General features: G+C 40.4%; 3 protein-coding genes across 3 annotated transcripts in view; 2 read left to right on the top strand and 1 right to left on the bottom strand.

The window, feature by feature from the left end:
* The window catches only part of itih6 (inter-alpha-trypsin inhibitor heavy chain family member 6), a 19,481-nt gene extending 16,563 nt beyond the window's left edge, over positions 1-2,918 (top strand). The window contains exon 17 of the mRNA XM_010792422.1: positions 679-2,918. Coding sequence (XP_010790724.1) covers positions 679-929 — 251 coding nt within the window. The 3' untranslated portion in view covers positions 930-2,918. The remainder of the gene's footprint in view (positions 1-678) is intronic.
* On the bottom strand, positions 2,846-10,623 carry gdi1 (GDP dissociation inhibitor 1). The gene is made up of 11 exons (XM_010792423.1): positions 10,320-10,623; positions 9,322-9,429; positions 9,012-9,111; positions 8,098-8,232; positions 7,810-8,008; positions 6,870-7,001; positions 6,667-6,766; positions 6,058-6,229; positions 5,201-5,345; positions 5,049-5,103; positions 2,846-3,994 (listed from the first exon to the last, which is right to left on the bottom strand). The coding sequence occupies exons 1-11, from the start codon at positions 10,362-10,364 to the stop codon at positions 3,842-3,844; spliced, it is 1,344 nt and encodes a 447-aa protein (XP_010790725.1). The 5' UTR covers positions 10,365-10,623; the 3' UTR covers positions 2,846-3,841.
* Positions 10,624-11,710: 1,087 nt separating this feature from the next.
* LOC104963796 (V-type proton ATPase subunit S1-like) overlaps positions 11,711-14,586 on the top strand; it is a 7,760-nt gene continuing 4,884 nt past the window's right edge. The window contains exons 1-3 of the mRNA XM_010792436.1: positions 11,711-11,880; positions 12,739-12,859; positions 13,639-13,756. Of these exons, the coding sequence (XP_010790738.1) occupies positions 11,759-11,880; positions 12,739-12,859; positions 13,639-13,756 (361 nt within the window). The 5' untranslated portion in view covers positions 11,711-11,758. The remainder of the gene's footprint in view (positions 11,881-12,738; positions 12,860-13,638; positions 13,757-14,586) is intronic.

Raw genomic sequence — 14,586 nt, 5'->3', positions numbered from 1 at the left:
AGACAGAGAATCAACTCTTTTGAAACAGGGCTGAAACAGAGGGGATTGTGGGATGCTACAATGCATGATCTGTTTGGTATTTCGAGCAAAACACTTCAGAGACATGTTTTGTATATATCCGAGACCTATAATATATTGATGAAAAAAGTATAATAGGAGACCTTTAACGAATATTGTCAATACAGAAAAAATAGATAGGTGTGACTTGGATTATAGCAGAGCTCTCAAGTCTCACGCATTTGGCGTGAGACACACGCATTTCACTCCATTCACACGCTCACACGCCACACCTTGTATTTCTCACGCAGAGATTTCTTTCCAGGGTAACCGACCACAGTTGCGCCACAATTTTAAACAAGCTAGGCTTGTTTGAGACCCCCCCCCACCCCGTTGACATTCGCGATACAGAGGGCTTCATACTCCACTAGCACATCCNNNGGAATCCAAATGAATGAATCCTGAGTCCAATAACCATCAAAGTCACTCCAATAGTGCTCCTTAATTACGCTTTCAACCTCCTTTAACATTCATCCAGCTTGTGACAGTAGTTGAAGCAGAGACTTTTAAACTTTAATTACAGCTGTTGCGCTCCACATCAGATTGAATCTTGAATCTTGAAATTGTTGAATAAATGCACTCAGTAACTTCCCACCACCTCTGTCCTATATCCTCCAACAGGCCAGTTCCAGCACGCTGACATGAGAGTCTCAGCGCTGCAGGATGCTCAGGATGGAGCTCCCAACGAGGCGGTGTCAGCGCGGGGGGTCCTGAGGTGGGGAGCGGAGCACATGCCGGTCACCTTGCAGGACAAGACGCTGAAAGACACGGTGCGGAAACGCCACACGGGCATGTGTTGGGTGGTGCCCAAAGCAGAGGTAGAGAGACTCCTGGGTCATCCATACGAGAGCTACGTGGTGGAGCATGTGTAATCCTAGCCGAGTCTTCTCCTCCGCCTTCTCTGCTGCTCGTCTCGGCTCACAGAGAATATGATAGCGGTGAAAACTGGGACTCTACCAGCAGTGGGACACAGGTGTGGTTACAAAAAGAGGAAATGAAGGAGTAATGAGGAAGTATGGTTCAATAGATGTATAAGGACTGAAGCGTGCTGTTGTTCTCCATCAGGGAGTTTGGATTCATGTCTATGACAGAGACTCCTGTTCACATGCAACCGCAAAATGTCTCCAAACGTGTCACACGCCAACTCACTTCAGATATTTATCAGATTATATTACATCGAGGATTCATTATAAGGCAAAGCCAGATTCTTGTAATTATTAAAACTGTATCTGTAAGTTGTATTTTTTAGAGTGTATATAAAATATTATTATATGTATAGATAACCTTACAACACAAAGAAAGAAACACACAACAGTATCTTTCCAGGTTTGCCATGTGCTTTTTATTTTTCTATAATTTCATTCATAGTTTAATTCATTTGTATTTGTTACACAAGACATTAGGCATTGCTCACATACTAGTGATCAAACAAGGACAGTAAGTGTTTCTACTACTCAGCCTTAACTATTTGTATCTTTTGTCAATTTTTCAAGGGATATTGTCAATAGTGGTTTCCGAAAAAGGCCAAACTGGATGGAAATTAAAACAGTACGACCACACATGAGGCTTTTGTTTTCAATAAATAAAAAAGACAGTATCTGATGCTGAGGAAGGGGAACGGAAGGGAGGGCTTCGGATATATCGAAGAGTAAACATTATTCCAGTATCCAGGATGAAGACCACACACAATGTTGAAACACACAGCTGTATAGGTTTGAATTGCTAATAACTGATGGCTGCTGCTGTTATCCTCCCATCATAACCTGTTTCTTATTATAATCATATGCAATCATGATGCAGCACTGGAATGATCACTGAATAACGTAAACATAACACAGCAAATAACAAACAAACAAAAACAAGGAATTTCGGTGTGCATCACTTTTCCGTTTTTATCATCAGAACAAAATCTATTAGCATAGCATATTCGGCGTACACCTTTTCCACAATACGTCAGTGAAATGTAAATAAATAGAGCATAACAATAAGACACGCCAACACCCCAAACAGCGAGATAACTATGTTTAGAGTTGCTAAGTGTTGGATAAAGTGAGATGGAACTGCTTCAGTGTTTTAAATAAAAACGATCAGGGCGTCTCGTCTGTTTGTTGTGTAACAAGCCACAGCTCAATCTAACTGTACGTGAGATATGAGGAACTGCCTCCGCTCAGGTGTACAGAAACAGCTGATAGAAAACAATATCCCTTCTATAGTATTCAGTCAGATCTGCGGAGCAACACACAACAACAAACTGCGTCAGCAACTTTTGCCAATAACAGCAACACCATTTTTGGCACTAGAGCGACCTGCCACTAACGGTTAGTTAAAAACAAAGCAGTCATATTTGAAAAGGGTCTAAATATTCTATTAAGACCCCAAAAATTAAGGCTACAACCAATAAAAGGATCTTGGTTCGTTCTCGTGGGGCAGCACCTGCAACTGTGGCTTCTCACCTTTGCTACAAAGTCTTTTAAAGTTACGGGAGTCTCCAGCCTTTCCCTCTATTTAACTACTACAATTTGTCATAGGATGTTTAGTCCCTGGAGAAGTGACTTACCTAAAGGACACACACAAGGGTTGAAACAACCGAACACACTCTGGTGCTTTCACTATCAGCCGAAATTTCAGTCTTCACCCTCTTCACTTAAAAGTGAAACCTCCAAAATCCAAATCATTCCCCGCACACATTCTTGTCCTTCACACTTCCTCGCATCTCAACAATCTCCGTAATTTGTTTTCCTCACTCATTCCAGATCTCCCAGAGAAAGCCTCTTCCTGCCTCTTTTGCTCCTGGCATTCCCTTTTTTTTTTTTTTTTTTTTTACTTTAAGACCACGGATTCAACCACAGATCTGTAAACTTCATAACTTCAGCCAGTGAAATGTGCACCAAATATATAGAGAAATAAAAACTCTTCAATAATTTAAAAATGTTAGAAAGTAAACTATTCAAATTGACATTACACAACAGAGATAAACAAAGGAACAGTTTTTTTTTTTTTTTTTTTCGGGGTGACGGTTAATAGCCACGGGTTAGCTTGCTTGCTAGCACAGGGAACACAACAGCTTTGCAAAGTGAGCACTATCAGCTGACAGACAGCCCATGTCATTTTTCACCACATTGTTTTGCCTGACCAACAGATTTTTGCCAAAAGGAGTATTTTGACAGGAAAAAGACCAAGTGAGAGAAAAGTGAAAGCAGGGTTGACAGGAGCAATGCGTGGAATGGTCCAGCCTTCATACCGCAGTGTCGTCTATGTAAAATACTACTGTGTGTAAAAGATGCATGCATGTCAACTGGATTCTACACTATAAGCCGTTACAGGTCTCTCATGTCAGACTTCTCAATGCCATCAATCTTCCAACCACCCGACGACCTCTGAGACGAGGAGAAAGACGTTACAGAAAGAATGAAAATGCTCTGAAGATCGCCGACGACAAGTAATAAATTCACCTCTAATGATAATATTTAAGACATGGTTATACTGTAAATTCTACAATGGAATGAAAGACCATATCAACCCTGCTTTACAGTGACAGAGATAAGGAGTGTGAGTATTTGAACAGCGTGTGTGTGTGTGTGTATGTGCGGGTGTGTGTGTGAGCGTGTCAAGAGAGAGAGGGACGTAAGGGAGAGGAGGCAAACAGCTGAGGCCAGAAACACACCCTCTTCCCCACTGATGGTTTTTCAAGGCCCTCTAACGGACCCTCTGCCTCATCTTTTGCCTCTTTTAAGCCCCGCCTCCTCTCCCAGGCCCCGCCCTCTCTCTGAAGCCTCTCTACCGCTCACTGCTCATCCTCCCCAAACACGTCGTTCTGTTTGCGCTTCATGTTCTCAAAGTCAAAGTCGCTGCCGGTCATGCGTTTGTAGATGTCCTTGATGTCGTTGCAGGTGGTCTCGAAGTGAGTGGTGGCGTCGTAGGAGCTCGAGGCGAAGACCTGGGAGAGACAACACAACAGACTGAGAATCGGCAGCGACACTGTGAGGCGCACTGGGAAACAACTAGAACAGGGACGTGAGTGGGGTTGGAAAGGTATGATAAAATATCTGTCATAATATATCCTGACATCACTGTATTAAACTACTATTATTATTGTTGTAATGATTATTGTGGAGGGTTTCTGTGAAACACACAGGAGTGACCAACAACAGTCACATCAGTGCTATTCAATAGCTTATAAATGTTAGCGACAGTGCTAGCCTGTTTCACATGGTCACCCAATTTCTTTAGCCTGTTAGCATGCTAACACATAGCTGAGGCGGGTGAGAATGAAAACTCATTTCAAATGTACCTTGTTAGGACCTTGAATATCTGCAGCAAAATCCATGGCAGTCCATTTAAAGGTGGGGTATGTAAGTTTGAGAAACCGGCTCGAGATACACTTTTTGTTATATTCCATGGAATGCTCTTAACATCCCGATAGCAATGAATATCTGAAGTGCTTTGAAAAAAAATCCATAAAACTGTGGAAGCCGTGGTGCCGTAAAAAGCACGACCAATCATCTGAGCCGGCCCGGCTAAAGTAACTGGATGGCCTACCTGCCTGTCAGTCTTCCATCTGTGCACAAACTTATCTCGTGCCCTCATTGGTCATGTGCGTGTGTGTTGGAGGAGGGGCTCTGTAAGGAAGTGGCAGATTTTTTCCGGCTGTGTATTTTCAAATTCTAGCGCAGTCGAGCCGGTTTCTCCAAAATGACCTACTCCACCTTTAATAGTGACACATATTTCACTCAAAACTAAAAGTGTCTACCTTGTGATAGATTCATCATCTGGGAAACAGATATGACCTGCTGATGGCACTAGTTCAAAAGTCTGTGGATAATCTAAGTCAGTAGGGTTCCTCATCCTGGGACGATGATTGTCCGTATTATATTCCTTTGTAATCCATACAATAGTTGTTGTTGAGTTTCACCTGCGTATTAGCCATGAGCATATCGTTTCCATTTTCTCAGCAAAAGCTTTTTTATAGTTTTCTGGAAGAAAGGTCTTACCTGGCTCTCAGTGCCATCATCTGTGGGCTCATACAGGTCACTAATAGCCACAAACCTGTTAAAAAAAACAAAAACATTAATGAGTATTTTCACAAGCATACTTAAATATTTTTATAAAACTCTTTGTCATCAGAAGCTGTTAAGATGCTGACTTCTGGTCGATGGGCTCCAGCAGCTCCAGCGCCGGCTCGATCTCCGCCTCGGGCTCTTCGGTCTCCACTGTGGTGCTGATGATGGCGATGTACTTCCCCTGGGCCGCCACGTTGTGAGCGTAGGAGATCATGCACACGTAGATGTCTGGAGAATTGACAAAAATGTTGGTACTAAAGGTTTATTTTAATGCCAATGCTTTTGTAATTGTACTCCTCGAATGCAGGACTATTACTTGTAACAGAGTGTTTATTCACTTTAGTATTGATACTTTAAATGAAGTACAATATCTAAGTACCTTTTCCACCACTGGTTGTTGAGCACCTGATGATATTTCTAACATGCATACACTCCTTTAACTCTGTCTGGCTCTTTAGCTACTACATTAAAAGCTATACTAACTTTTCGTGGTGCTGTTCAGGGAGCTTGTCAAGAAATGTTTTCCTGAAAAGAGCTGGCTGCGTAGGGAAACAAGCTAATTCATGCCTATCGCATAAAATACCAAGAAAGGTTGTTGGTCAGAAAGTCAAACAGTGATCCGATAGATAAAATAAATCTCCGTAGAGCTGAGAGGAACTGAAGAGTCGCTGGGTTTGAGAACCAGTGACCCATTTCACAAGTAGTCAAGAGATCCGTTGTTAATACCAGAACATTGATTATATGTGCTTTTAAAGATTAAATAAAATAGAACTATGTGCATATTGTACACTATGAAATGCATTGCTTCATTTCTCCTCATAAGAGCGCTCCTTTATTTCCTCCAGGGCTTACAATCTAATCAATGGCATTCAGCAGAACGGCCATCTTTGTTATTGATCTTCCTGCTTCCAATTCCTAAGACCTAAACGACGATCCTCACCTGAGTTGCGGTTAACCTGGTTCTGAGGAATGATGATCTGGCAGGAGTTGGCGTCGTTAGTGTTTTTGATCGGGTGGCTGAGGACGCAGATCACACGGATCACCTGACCCGCCTTGCGGACGCGATCCGGGATGTAGCTGGGGTCGCAGATCAGCTGCTTACAACGAGCCACCTGCAGCAGGAAAGAAGATAAATAAGGTTAGATTCGATAAGACAAATCTTTATTAACAGTGGTGGAAGAAGTACTTTGATGTGTTACTTAAAGAGGCCCTTTTTCGCATGTTATGCCTACTGTGACATGTTTACAAGCTTTAATGTTCAAAAAGTGTGGGAGAGAAACTCTGTAGAGACATTTCGGATGTTAGCCTTAGCAGACATGCACAAAATAGGGGGAAAGGAAAACCCCAGAAAGCATAATAGGGCCTCTTTAAGTAAAAGTAGAAATACTGAATTGTTACAAATCCTCTGTTCGAAGTCAAAGTCCTGCATTCAAAATCTTACTTAAGTAAAATGACATAGTAGTAGCATTTGTAAGGACTTACTTACTTGTTTATCCCCTCATAGAGCCCAGAGAAAAGTAATGACATGCAGAATAATAAATCAGCGCACCTCTCCCTCAGACTTCACTCCAACAACATGGCCGTCTTCCATCACTATCTCCTCCACTGGTTTGTTCAGCATGTAGGTGCCTCCGTAGATTGCACTCAATCTACAAAGTGTTTAGAACCGGTTCAATCATGGATGATGGGATATGTATCATTAAAGCTGTAATAATCAAGAACTATGGATGAAAAGTAAATGATAAAAGTTACCTGGCGAATCCCTGCGGCAGCTCTCCCAGGCCGTACAGGGGGTAGAGGTAGGGGCTCTTTCCATATCGAGCCAGCGACTCGCTGTACAGCTTGATGCGGTTGATCGTCTCCAAACAGGGAACATCAAGATAGCTGAGGAAGAAACAGAAGAGGATTAATACGGATCAAACTAGAATAATGAGAAATATATGATTGTGTTAATATAATATTCACAGCCAGAAAACTCATCTTACTCTACATACAGTATTGTAAAGGTATATAATTATATTTCTATTGATTATGTATTACTATTATTTGTATTATTATTGGTATTAGTGGTACCAGTATTATAATTATATTTTATTGTATTATTATTATATTTTCAAAATATTTATATATTATTTAATTTTTTCTATTACAATTATTACTATCAGTTTAATGACAAACAGAACTTGGTATTTGAGTTATATTAACGGATGTCCAAGCAGATTATGCTTCACTAAACGCAACAAAGGTGAGCTTGGTTTTTCATTGTATTCGTTGTTTGCAGGTTAATTTAAAAATAGATTCTTTATATTTGATATCAGGCAGTCATTTACTACATATACATTTGAAAAAAACCCTCATTACAACATATTTTCTTTAGTTATTTCATGTTAAAAATAACAAAAGCAGCTGTGAAATGAAGCAACTGTTGTGAAATAAAACTGTAAAACATGTACTTTTGCAATTTAATAATGTTATTACAGGCTGCTGGTTCACAACGTCGTCTATGTTAACCAACTCTTATAATGCTACTACTTATTTAATCTTTATTTGATTTTATATTATTAATCTGCCCATTTGATTTGCCTTTCATCGGCACTGTCCCCTGTGCTGCAGTGAAGTGAACGTTCCGGCTGTGGTAGCATTAAAGGATTTCTGATGTGATGAGATAATGACATAAGGCTTTTGTTCTCACTCGTCCGTCCTGTAGAGGGCCAGGGCGTGGCCGGTGAAGTCGATCACATCCTGGCCGAGGTCGAACTTCTTGTAGACTTCCCTCATGTCGGTGGTTTTGGGGTCCACGCCCTCAAAGGTTTTGGGATCGTTCTCATCAAAGTTGGCCACAAAGACTAAGAACTTCCTGAACCTCCGCTTCTCAAACATTCCCATCAGATCTGCAAATTCAATCAGAGGCTTTTATTTTGAATACGTGATCATTTAAGTATCATACTCCTGATATTTGAGATATTTTTGGGCGGCTTACTTGAAGCTAGTGCCTCGGTCTCGGTCGACGGCACCTTGTAGATCTTTCCTCCTTTGTACACGAAGCTGCCCTCCACCACTTTGAAGTCCAGGTACCGTGTCACTTCTGTGTAAAGCAGCATCTTCACCAGCTGACCTGCAAACACACACACACACACACACACATTTTACATCAATACAAAATGCCTTTTAAGCATCAAGACAGAGACTGAAACGTCACATATAGATAGTCTGGAGGCTTACTTTAAATGTATATTTGATAGATATAAGTATAAATAGTTCAGTTTTGGTTTATTTGCACAATTTAATAAAAACCGAAGAAAAGAAAACCCACTGACCCTATTTGAAGCCTCGGCCTAAATAATTTTATATTTCCCAATTTTAGAATAAGACAGAAAATAATATCACTATGATGATAATAGTGACGGCAGCATTACTATTGTATAAAGACATCATGAATTGTTGATACAATTAAGAGCCAACTCAAGGACCCATCTTTTCAAATGTTTCTTTTCACTGAATTATATTTTCTTATTTTCTTCTTGTTTTATTCAGTCTTGTGTTTTTTGTGATCAGTTGGTATTAAGTGTTTTTCATAATGAATGATGTGTTACTCTGAGTATTACCTAAAAGGGTGGGTGGGTTAGTATAGTTTATTTAATTTAGATATATTTTATTGTTTTTGGGTTTGAACAGTACTTAATGTAACCTTTTGTGTATGAAAAGTGCTATAAAAATGTTAACCATATATGTAACAATTAAAAACGACAGGAAATGATGATTTTGGTTTATACACCTGCATTAACTCCTGTCAAAATGTACTAATTGTCCATCTGTCTCCGCAGTTCATGGTGGGTGAGTTTTATGGTGATATATTCATTCCTTTGTGTCTAAAACCAGTGATGCGGGACTGACCGTTGGCCATGAGGAATTTGGGGATGAGGTCTACGTTCCAGTCCCTTCCTCGGCCCATGGACTCGGGCGGGCTCTCTGGAAGACTGAAGCGCTTGTACAGCTGTGGAGGATCGACAGTAAAGAGAAACATGAACAACATCTTGTGAAGCTGCATAATGTAAAGCCTCACAAGAGGATGACAGTGAGCACATGAAGACAATAAAAACAGCAGCTGGTGCACAATGGCACGGGGAGTAAACTGAGATGTACTGAGGGATATCAAATATATTGATTTGCTTTTATGGATCCCTGGGGGTGTTTTTTTCTTTACCTCCTCCAGAGGGGTGATGGAGGAGCTCTCGCCTCCATAGTAGGGGTTCCTGTCCATGTGCAGGACCTTTTTCCCGTTCACGGACATGATCCCGGACAGAATGCATTCCTGTGTGGAACAAAATGTTATAATTAATTACATTGAATTCAAATGAAAATAAAGATTCAAGGCTTTATTGTCACATGCAGAATAGCTACAGTGTGGATAAGGCAATAAAAAGCTTAAATCCTAGGCTCCTCTAGCAATGCTACATAAATATATATAACAATAAAACAAAAAGCAATAAGGGTGGGGTCTGTGATAAGGCAATAGGTTTATAGAAGAGGTTATGACAGAAGGCTGCAGGGAGGACATAATTAACGTACTGCGCATGCGCGGTTTTATAGTTTCACCCACGTATTTACTGTCATCATAATAATTATTATCATTTGATAAGTAATATGTATATTCTTAAAAAGAACACCAGCATTATATAATCACATCATAAAATATAAAAGACCAAGAATTCAATAGGATATTTGATACCTGTTATACAACTAGGAAAATGTCGACTTTCACGGAAGCCAGATTAATATTACTTTTAAATGTATCTGTCGCATTGGGAGTGAGGAGTAAATGAAATTGAGGCGTGGGTATGCTCTGTCATTTCATAAACCCGTGCTCAGGCCTGCGTCAGGATGGAGGCCTGTCTATGAAAAGAGGACCATGACACTGTGGGGTTACGCCTAAAAGATGCTACTGGGTGTAACACTGCCCTGATCCTGCTGCTGCGAGAACAATAAAATAACTCCTGGAGGCCGTGTTTCATCTTTTTCTACACATGCATGTCAAAGAACATTCAATTACATTTATCATATTGTAATTTTCTAATGTCATTAAGCCTGGGATGCAGGAGACTTTCACTTCTACGCTCGGATAGACAAGAGGATAAATGACTCAAAGCAATCATGGAAGTTGGGACGATTTAGCGTAAAAGCAAATGATGTTTGACTACTTACTGTGAGTCCGGTGCCCAAAACGATCACATCATATTCCTCATCCATGTTGTATCACCGCCTCTCCCGTCTCGCCCTCTTTTTGCCTTGAGAAATGAAGGGTATTGAAGGAAAGAATGAACAGTCCACAAAAACCGGGGATCTAGCTCCCTTTTCTCTGCAAGAGTGCGTCAAACGGCTTGTTTAAAGTTGAGTATTATTTATGAATCGTTAGGCATTGATGACCAATGAAATAAACTGTCCACACTGTCACCGGCGAGGACGACCAAAGATGGCCCTGATCGTGGAGCACTCTAGAACAATGTGATTGCGCGACGGAAAGTAGTGCGTATCCTCCTCTCTTCCCATCCTGCCACACAATGGGCTCAAACTGAAAGGCTGGGTGTAATACGAAACCCTCCGCTGTGAGGTGGCTTTATCCAGCGATTTTACACATGTTTAGTTTCATTTCATACTTTGGCTCGGAGTTTAACATGTTTTGCCATTTAAATACATGTTGTACAAGTCTGTGCTATCTCTATTTTCTTTTTCTATCCTTCCTTTCCAGTTGTAGGCGCAGCGTTACGCGGATGCAGCCAGTGGTATCCCTCCGCCACCACAGCTGTGTGGATGGGAGTTGCTTTCACTGACCTCACGCAGGCCCTTTTCAATAGAGAAAAACTGTGTCAAACTTTCATTATTTGCTTTTATGTTTTTCTTTAAAAGTGTTTGTAAATGCATCTTATGGTTATAATGGGACATGATGATACGAACAGGGAAATGTCCAAATGTAGGAGTGTGTCAGCACCATGGACAGTTGCCAGGTGTACCTGCCATTCATTGTTCAGCTGCAATATAGGCCTACATAGTATCTATGAATGCCTGTTTATGGCAACCGAAATATTATGACAGTTTATTGTTAAAGCCTCAAATACTTTCCTAAACATTAGCCAGTAGTTGAAGAAGTATTCAGATCTTTAATTTAAATGATCATCACAATGTGAACAATTCTAGTAAACGTGTTTTAGTCAAACCTTTCATAAATATAATAAAATAAAAGTATTTATTATCGGCAACATGTACGTAGGTATTATAAGTATAATATGCATTAAAGTGTTACAAGTAAAAGTGTATTATTATGTAGGCCTATTCACATTTTATTTTTCAACCCATAAAGTGCATCTGTCCACTTGCTCGTTAACGTTAGCATTACAGCAGCGGCACAGACCGGAAGTCCCTGACAGCTAAGGATATCTTCTGGTGTCCTGGCTGAGAGAAATTAAACTATTCCTGAGTTTTTAATGTGACCAGAACAATGTGGACAGAGCTGCATAAAGACAGCTGAGTATTTGCACTTGTGGGCAGAGCAGAAGGAAAGAAAGAAACCGGAAGTCCTTTTCTTTCAGCACATGACTGTCAGCTGGTTTGCGTCACGTGAGCAGAACTTTGCGGAAAACGGAAAAATGTCAGTCTCGGGGAGTTCGAGTAAAGTGCGAATAATGGCGATGTTTGTGCTTTTATTCGCCCTGTTTTCATCACAGAGCTCCGCTGCTCAAGTGCCACTTCTAATGTGGTCCAGTGAAGGGTAATATTTCATTTATTTTGTTATTGAATCATTACTTTTGACAGCGTAACCGGCCAGCTGTGTGTCATGCTAATGCTAACACTTGTTGCTAACTGTTTCTACTTCCAGATTCTACTAGCTAACTCGACCTTAACTAGCGAAATGCTTAGGTTAAACTTTAATAACAAAGTATGCACCGTTTGGTGTGACGCATTATTTTCATTTCATATGGTACAAAACTTCGAAAAAGAAACCCGAGTTTGGAAACATTGTTACATATCCTAACTTAAGGCTAGTTTCAATGTAAAACATATGTGTTGCCTGTATACAACATTTAAGTGATGCATTATGATCTAAATTGACTTCCTTTCTAATGATCTGTGCCACACTGGCATGTTTAACAGCTCATGTTATTTTTCATATATATTTGCACTGTTCACATTTGCACTCTTAACACATACTACTGCCGCACAGCTGTTCCTCAAGATAAATACAGTTGTATCATATCTTATATTTTGCCAACACATAATGTAAATACACTGTTGGTAAACTTTTAGTTTCATCAAAAGAATTGAGTTTAGTTTTTCATAACAGTACGAATCAATTATTTAAAGTAACTTTTGCTTGGATCTAGAGTTTCCATGTATATGATTTCAGTTGTCTGTGAACAAATCATTTGACTTCACTGTTACACTTTATTGTTACTGTCTGAAAGTTTGATGATTATACCCAAACATCACAAATAAAAAACATGTTATAGGTGACAGATGGCCTTTTGCATGCCACATTAGATTATTTGAAATGCTGAATGTACTCAATGTTTATAAAACTTGTATTAGGTTTATTCATTGTTTTTTTTAATCTTTCCTACATGATCAGCCTGCCACCCCTGGCCTCACCGGCCGCTGGTCACATCACATCCAACGACCAGCTGACTGCCTACCTCACCTCTGCCTTTGGCTCCGGCCCCAACACTGTGCTGCTATTCCTGCAGGACAAGGTCAGTCCCTGAAACCATAAATCTATACTCCTTCTTTAACACAAACATTATAACATATGCCACTAGACATATTGGGCTAAGGGTGAAAGGTGTTGAGGAGTAGGACTACTCTTAGATGTTCCTAGATTTCCATATTCATTGAATACAAAGAGAGTTCATGGATATGTAATGTGTAAAACAAGGTGTTAATGAGTCAGTGTGTAGTTGCACTGCAGTCCCATGTGACTCTGTGTAACTGTCTTCTCACTCTGGTGTGACAATGAGCGTTAGCGTTACTTCCCCATTCTCAGTTCCTCTCTAACACATTGTCCGGGTCTGTTCTCTGTGGTGGATCATCATTGTTGTGATAATTGGGATTTTTAACCGTTTTTGTTGTATTAAAGGTAGAGTCAACGATTATGAAGACAGATTGTTTATATTGGAACAATGGAAACAACCCCCCCCCCCCCCCCCCCTACGTATTTAAAGTGTTTATTGCTCCCAATGCCTTTCTCTATTCACAGCCTTCTCTTTGCCAAAGCATGAAAGCCCTGTTGCTTATATGTTGGATCAGTGTTATTTGTTCCCCACTTAGTAAACCAGGGCTGTTTATGAACACTAGATTATATTTCAGAGCACACACAGAACGAACAGCCAGTAGACTGTGAGGAGATATTCATTGAATCAGATAAACAATTGACTGAATTAGAATTGCTGAAACTTCTCAAACCCAAATATCGTATCACTTATCTGCTTATGTAGTTGATATTTGATATTTCATTGTCCTTATTTGTGTTCAGTTAAGCAAAGAAGACTTCACGCTGTTTGGAGGAGTGTTTGGAAACAAGCAGGACAGTGCCTTCCAAAACCTTGAGGTAGGTTTTCATAACTTCATACATGACTATCAAATCAAATCAAGTTTTATTTATATAGCACATTTATAAANGGTGTTACACTAAACAAGGTCGGTGTAGGAACTGTGACCCAAAAGTGAATTATGGTTAACTAGAGTCACCACAATAGCACATTTATAAATGATTTTTGGTCGAGCCAAAGTGCTGTACATATAATAAAAATAGCCTACAGTAGAGACACTTTACAGCAAATACAACAACACAGATTGTTCAGAATATCAGTATGAGAAAAAACGACACCCTCTGTCCTTAGACCCTCTGTCCTTAGACCCTCACATCGTACAAGGAAACACTTCCAGAGAAAACCCCACAGTTTAAAGGGGAACATGGGAGAAACCTCAGGGAGAGCAACAGAGGAGGGATCCCTCTCCCAGGACGGACAGACGTGCAATAGATGCCGTGTGTACATTTAAGAGATAATACATTTTACAGCGTAGGTAGTCCAAATGTTAGGAAGACGAATCTACGAAGATGTCAACTACAATCCTGTGGGAGCCTTCAGGGAGGCAGCATGACGTGACCCAGGCAGGACCGCAGAGACAGGTTCAGCCACGACCCGAAGTCCACATCCAGGGCACAGGACCACAGCAAGAAGATCAGCCTCGACTCCGGATCCCGGCGTAGATATAGACACAAAACAAGAGCAAATGTGGCTGGGTTAATCGGAACAAGAGAATACAAAGACACAGAAAGACAGNACTTCTCATTCTGCTGCTTCAGTTTACAGGTAAGGATTCCTACAACATGTATATATTTAGAAACATTTAAAAAGGTCATGTATTCATCATGAATGTTACTTTATTACCTAATCGCCTTTTAACCAAGACAGAGAAG

This window comes from Notothenia coriiceps, unplaced genomic scaffold, assembly GCF_000735185.1.
Source record: "Notothenia coriiceps isolate Sejong01 unplaced genomic scaffold, NC01 NC01_scaffold00036401, whole genome shotgun sequence".
Lineage (NCBI taxonomy): Eukaryota > Metazoa > Chordata > Actinopteri > Perciformes > Nototheniidae > Notothenia > Notothenia coriiceps.
This window is presented reverse-complemented; position numbering and strand designations above follow the sequence as displayed.

Bases quoted from the DNA above. Each gene is read 5' to 3' on its own strand.
- gdi1 (XM_010792423.1), bottom strand. From the start codon at position 10,364: ATGGATGAGGAATATGATGTGATCGTTTTGGGCACCGGACTCACA. The intron at 5,104-5,200 runs GTCAGCATCTTA...TTTTTTTAACAG, and splicing joins CTGGAGCCCATCGACCAGAA to GTTTGTGGCTATTAGTGACC. The intron at 3,995-5,048 runs GTAAGACCTTTC...TGTCTCTCCCAG, and splicing joins ATGATGGCACTGAGAGCCAG to GTCTTCGCCTCGAGCTCCTA.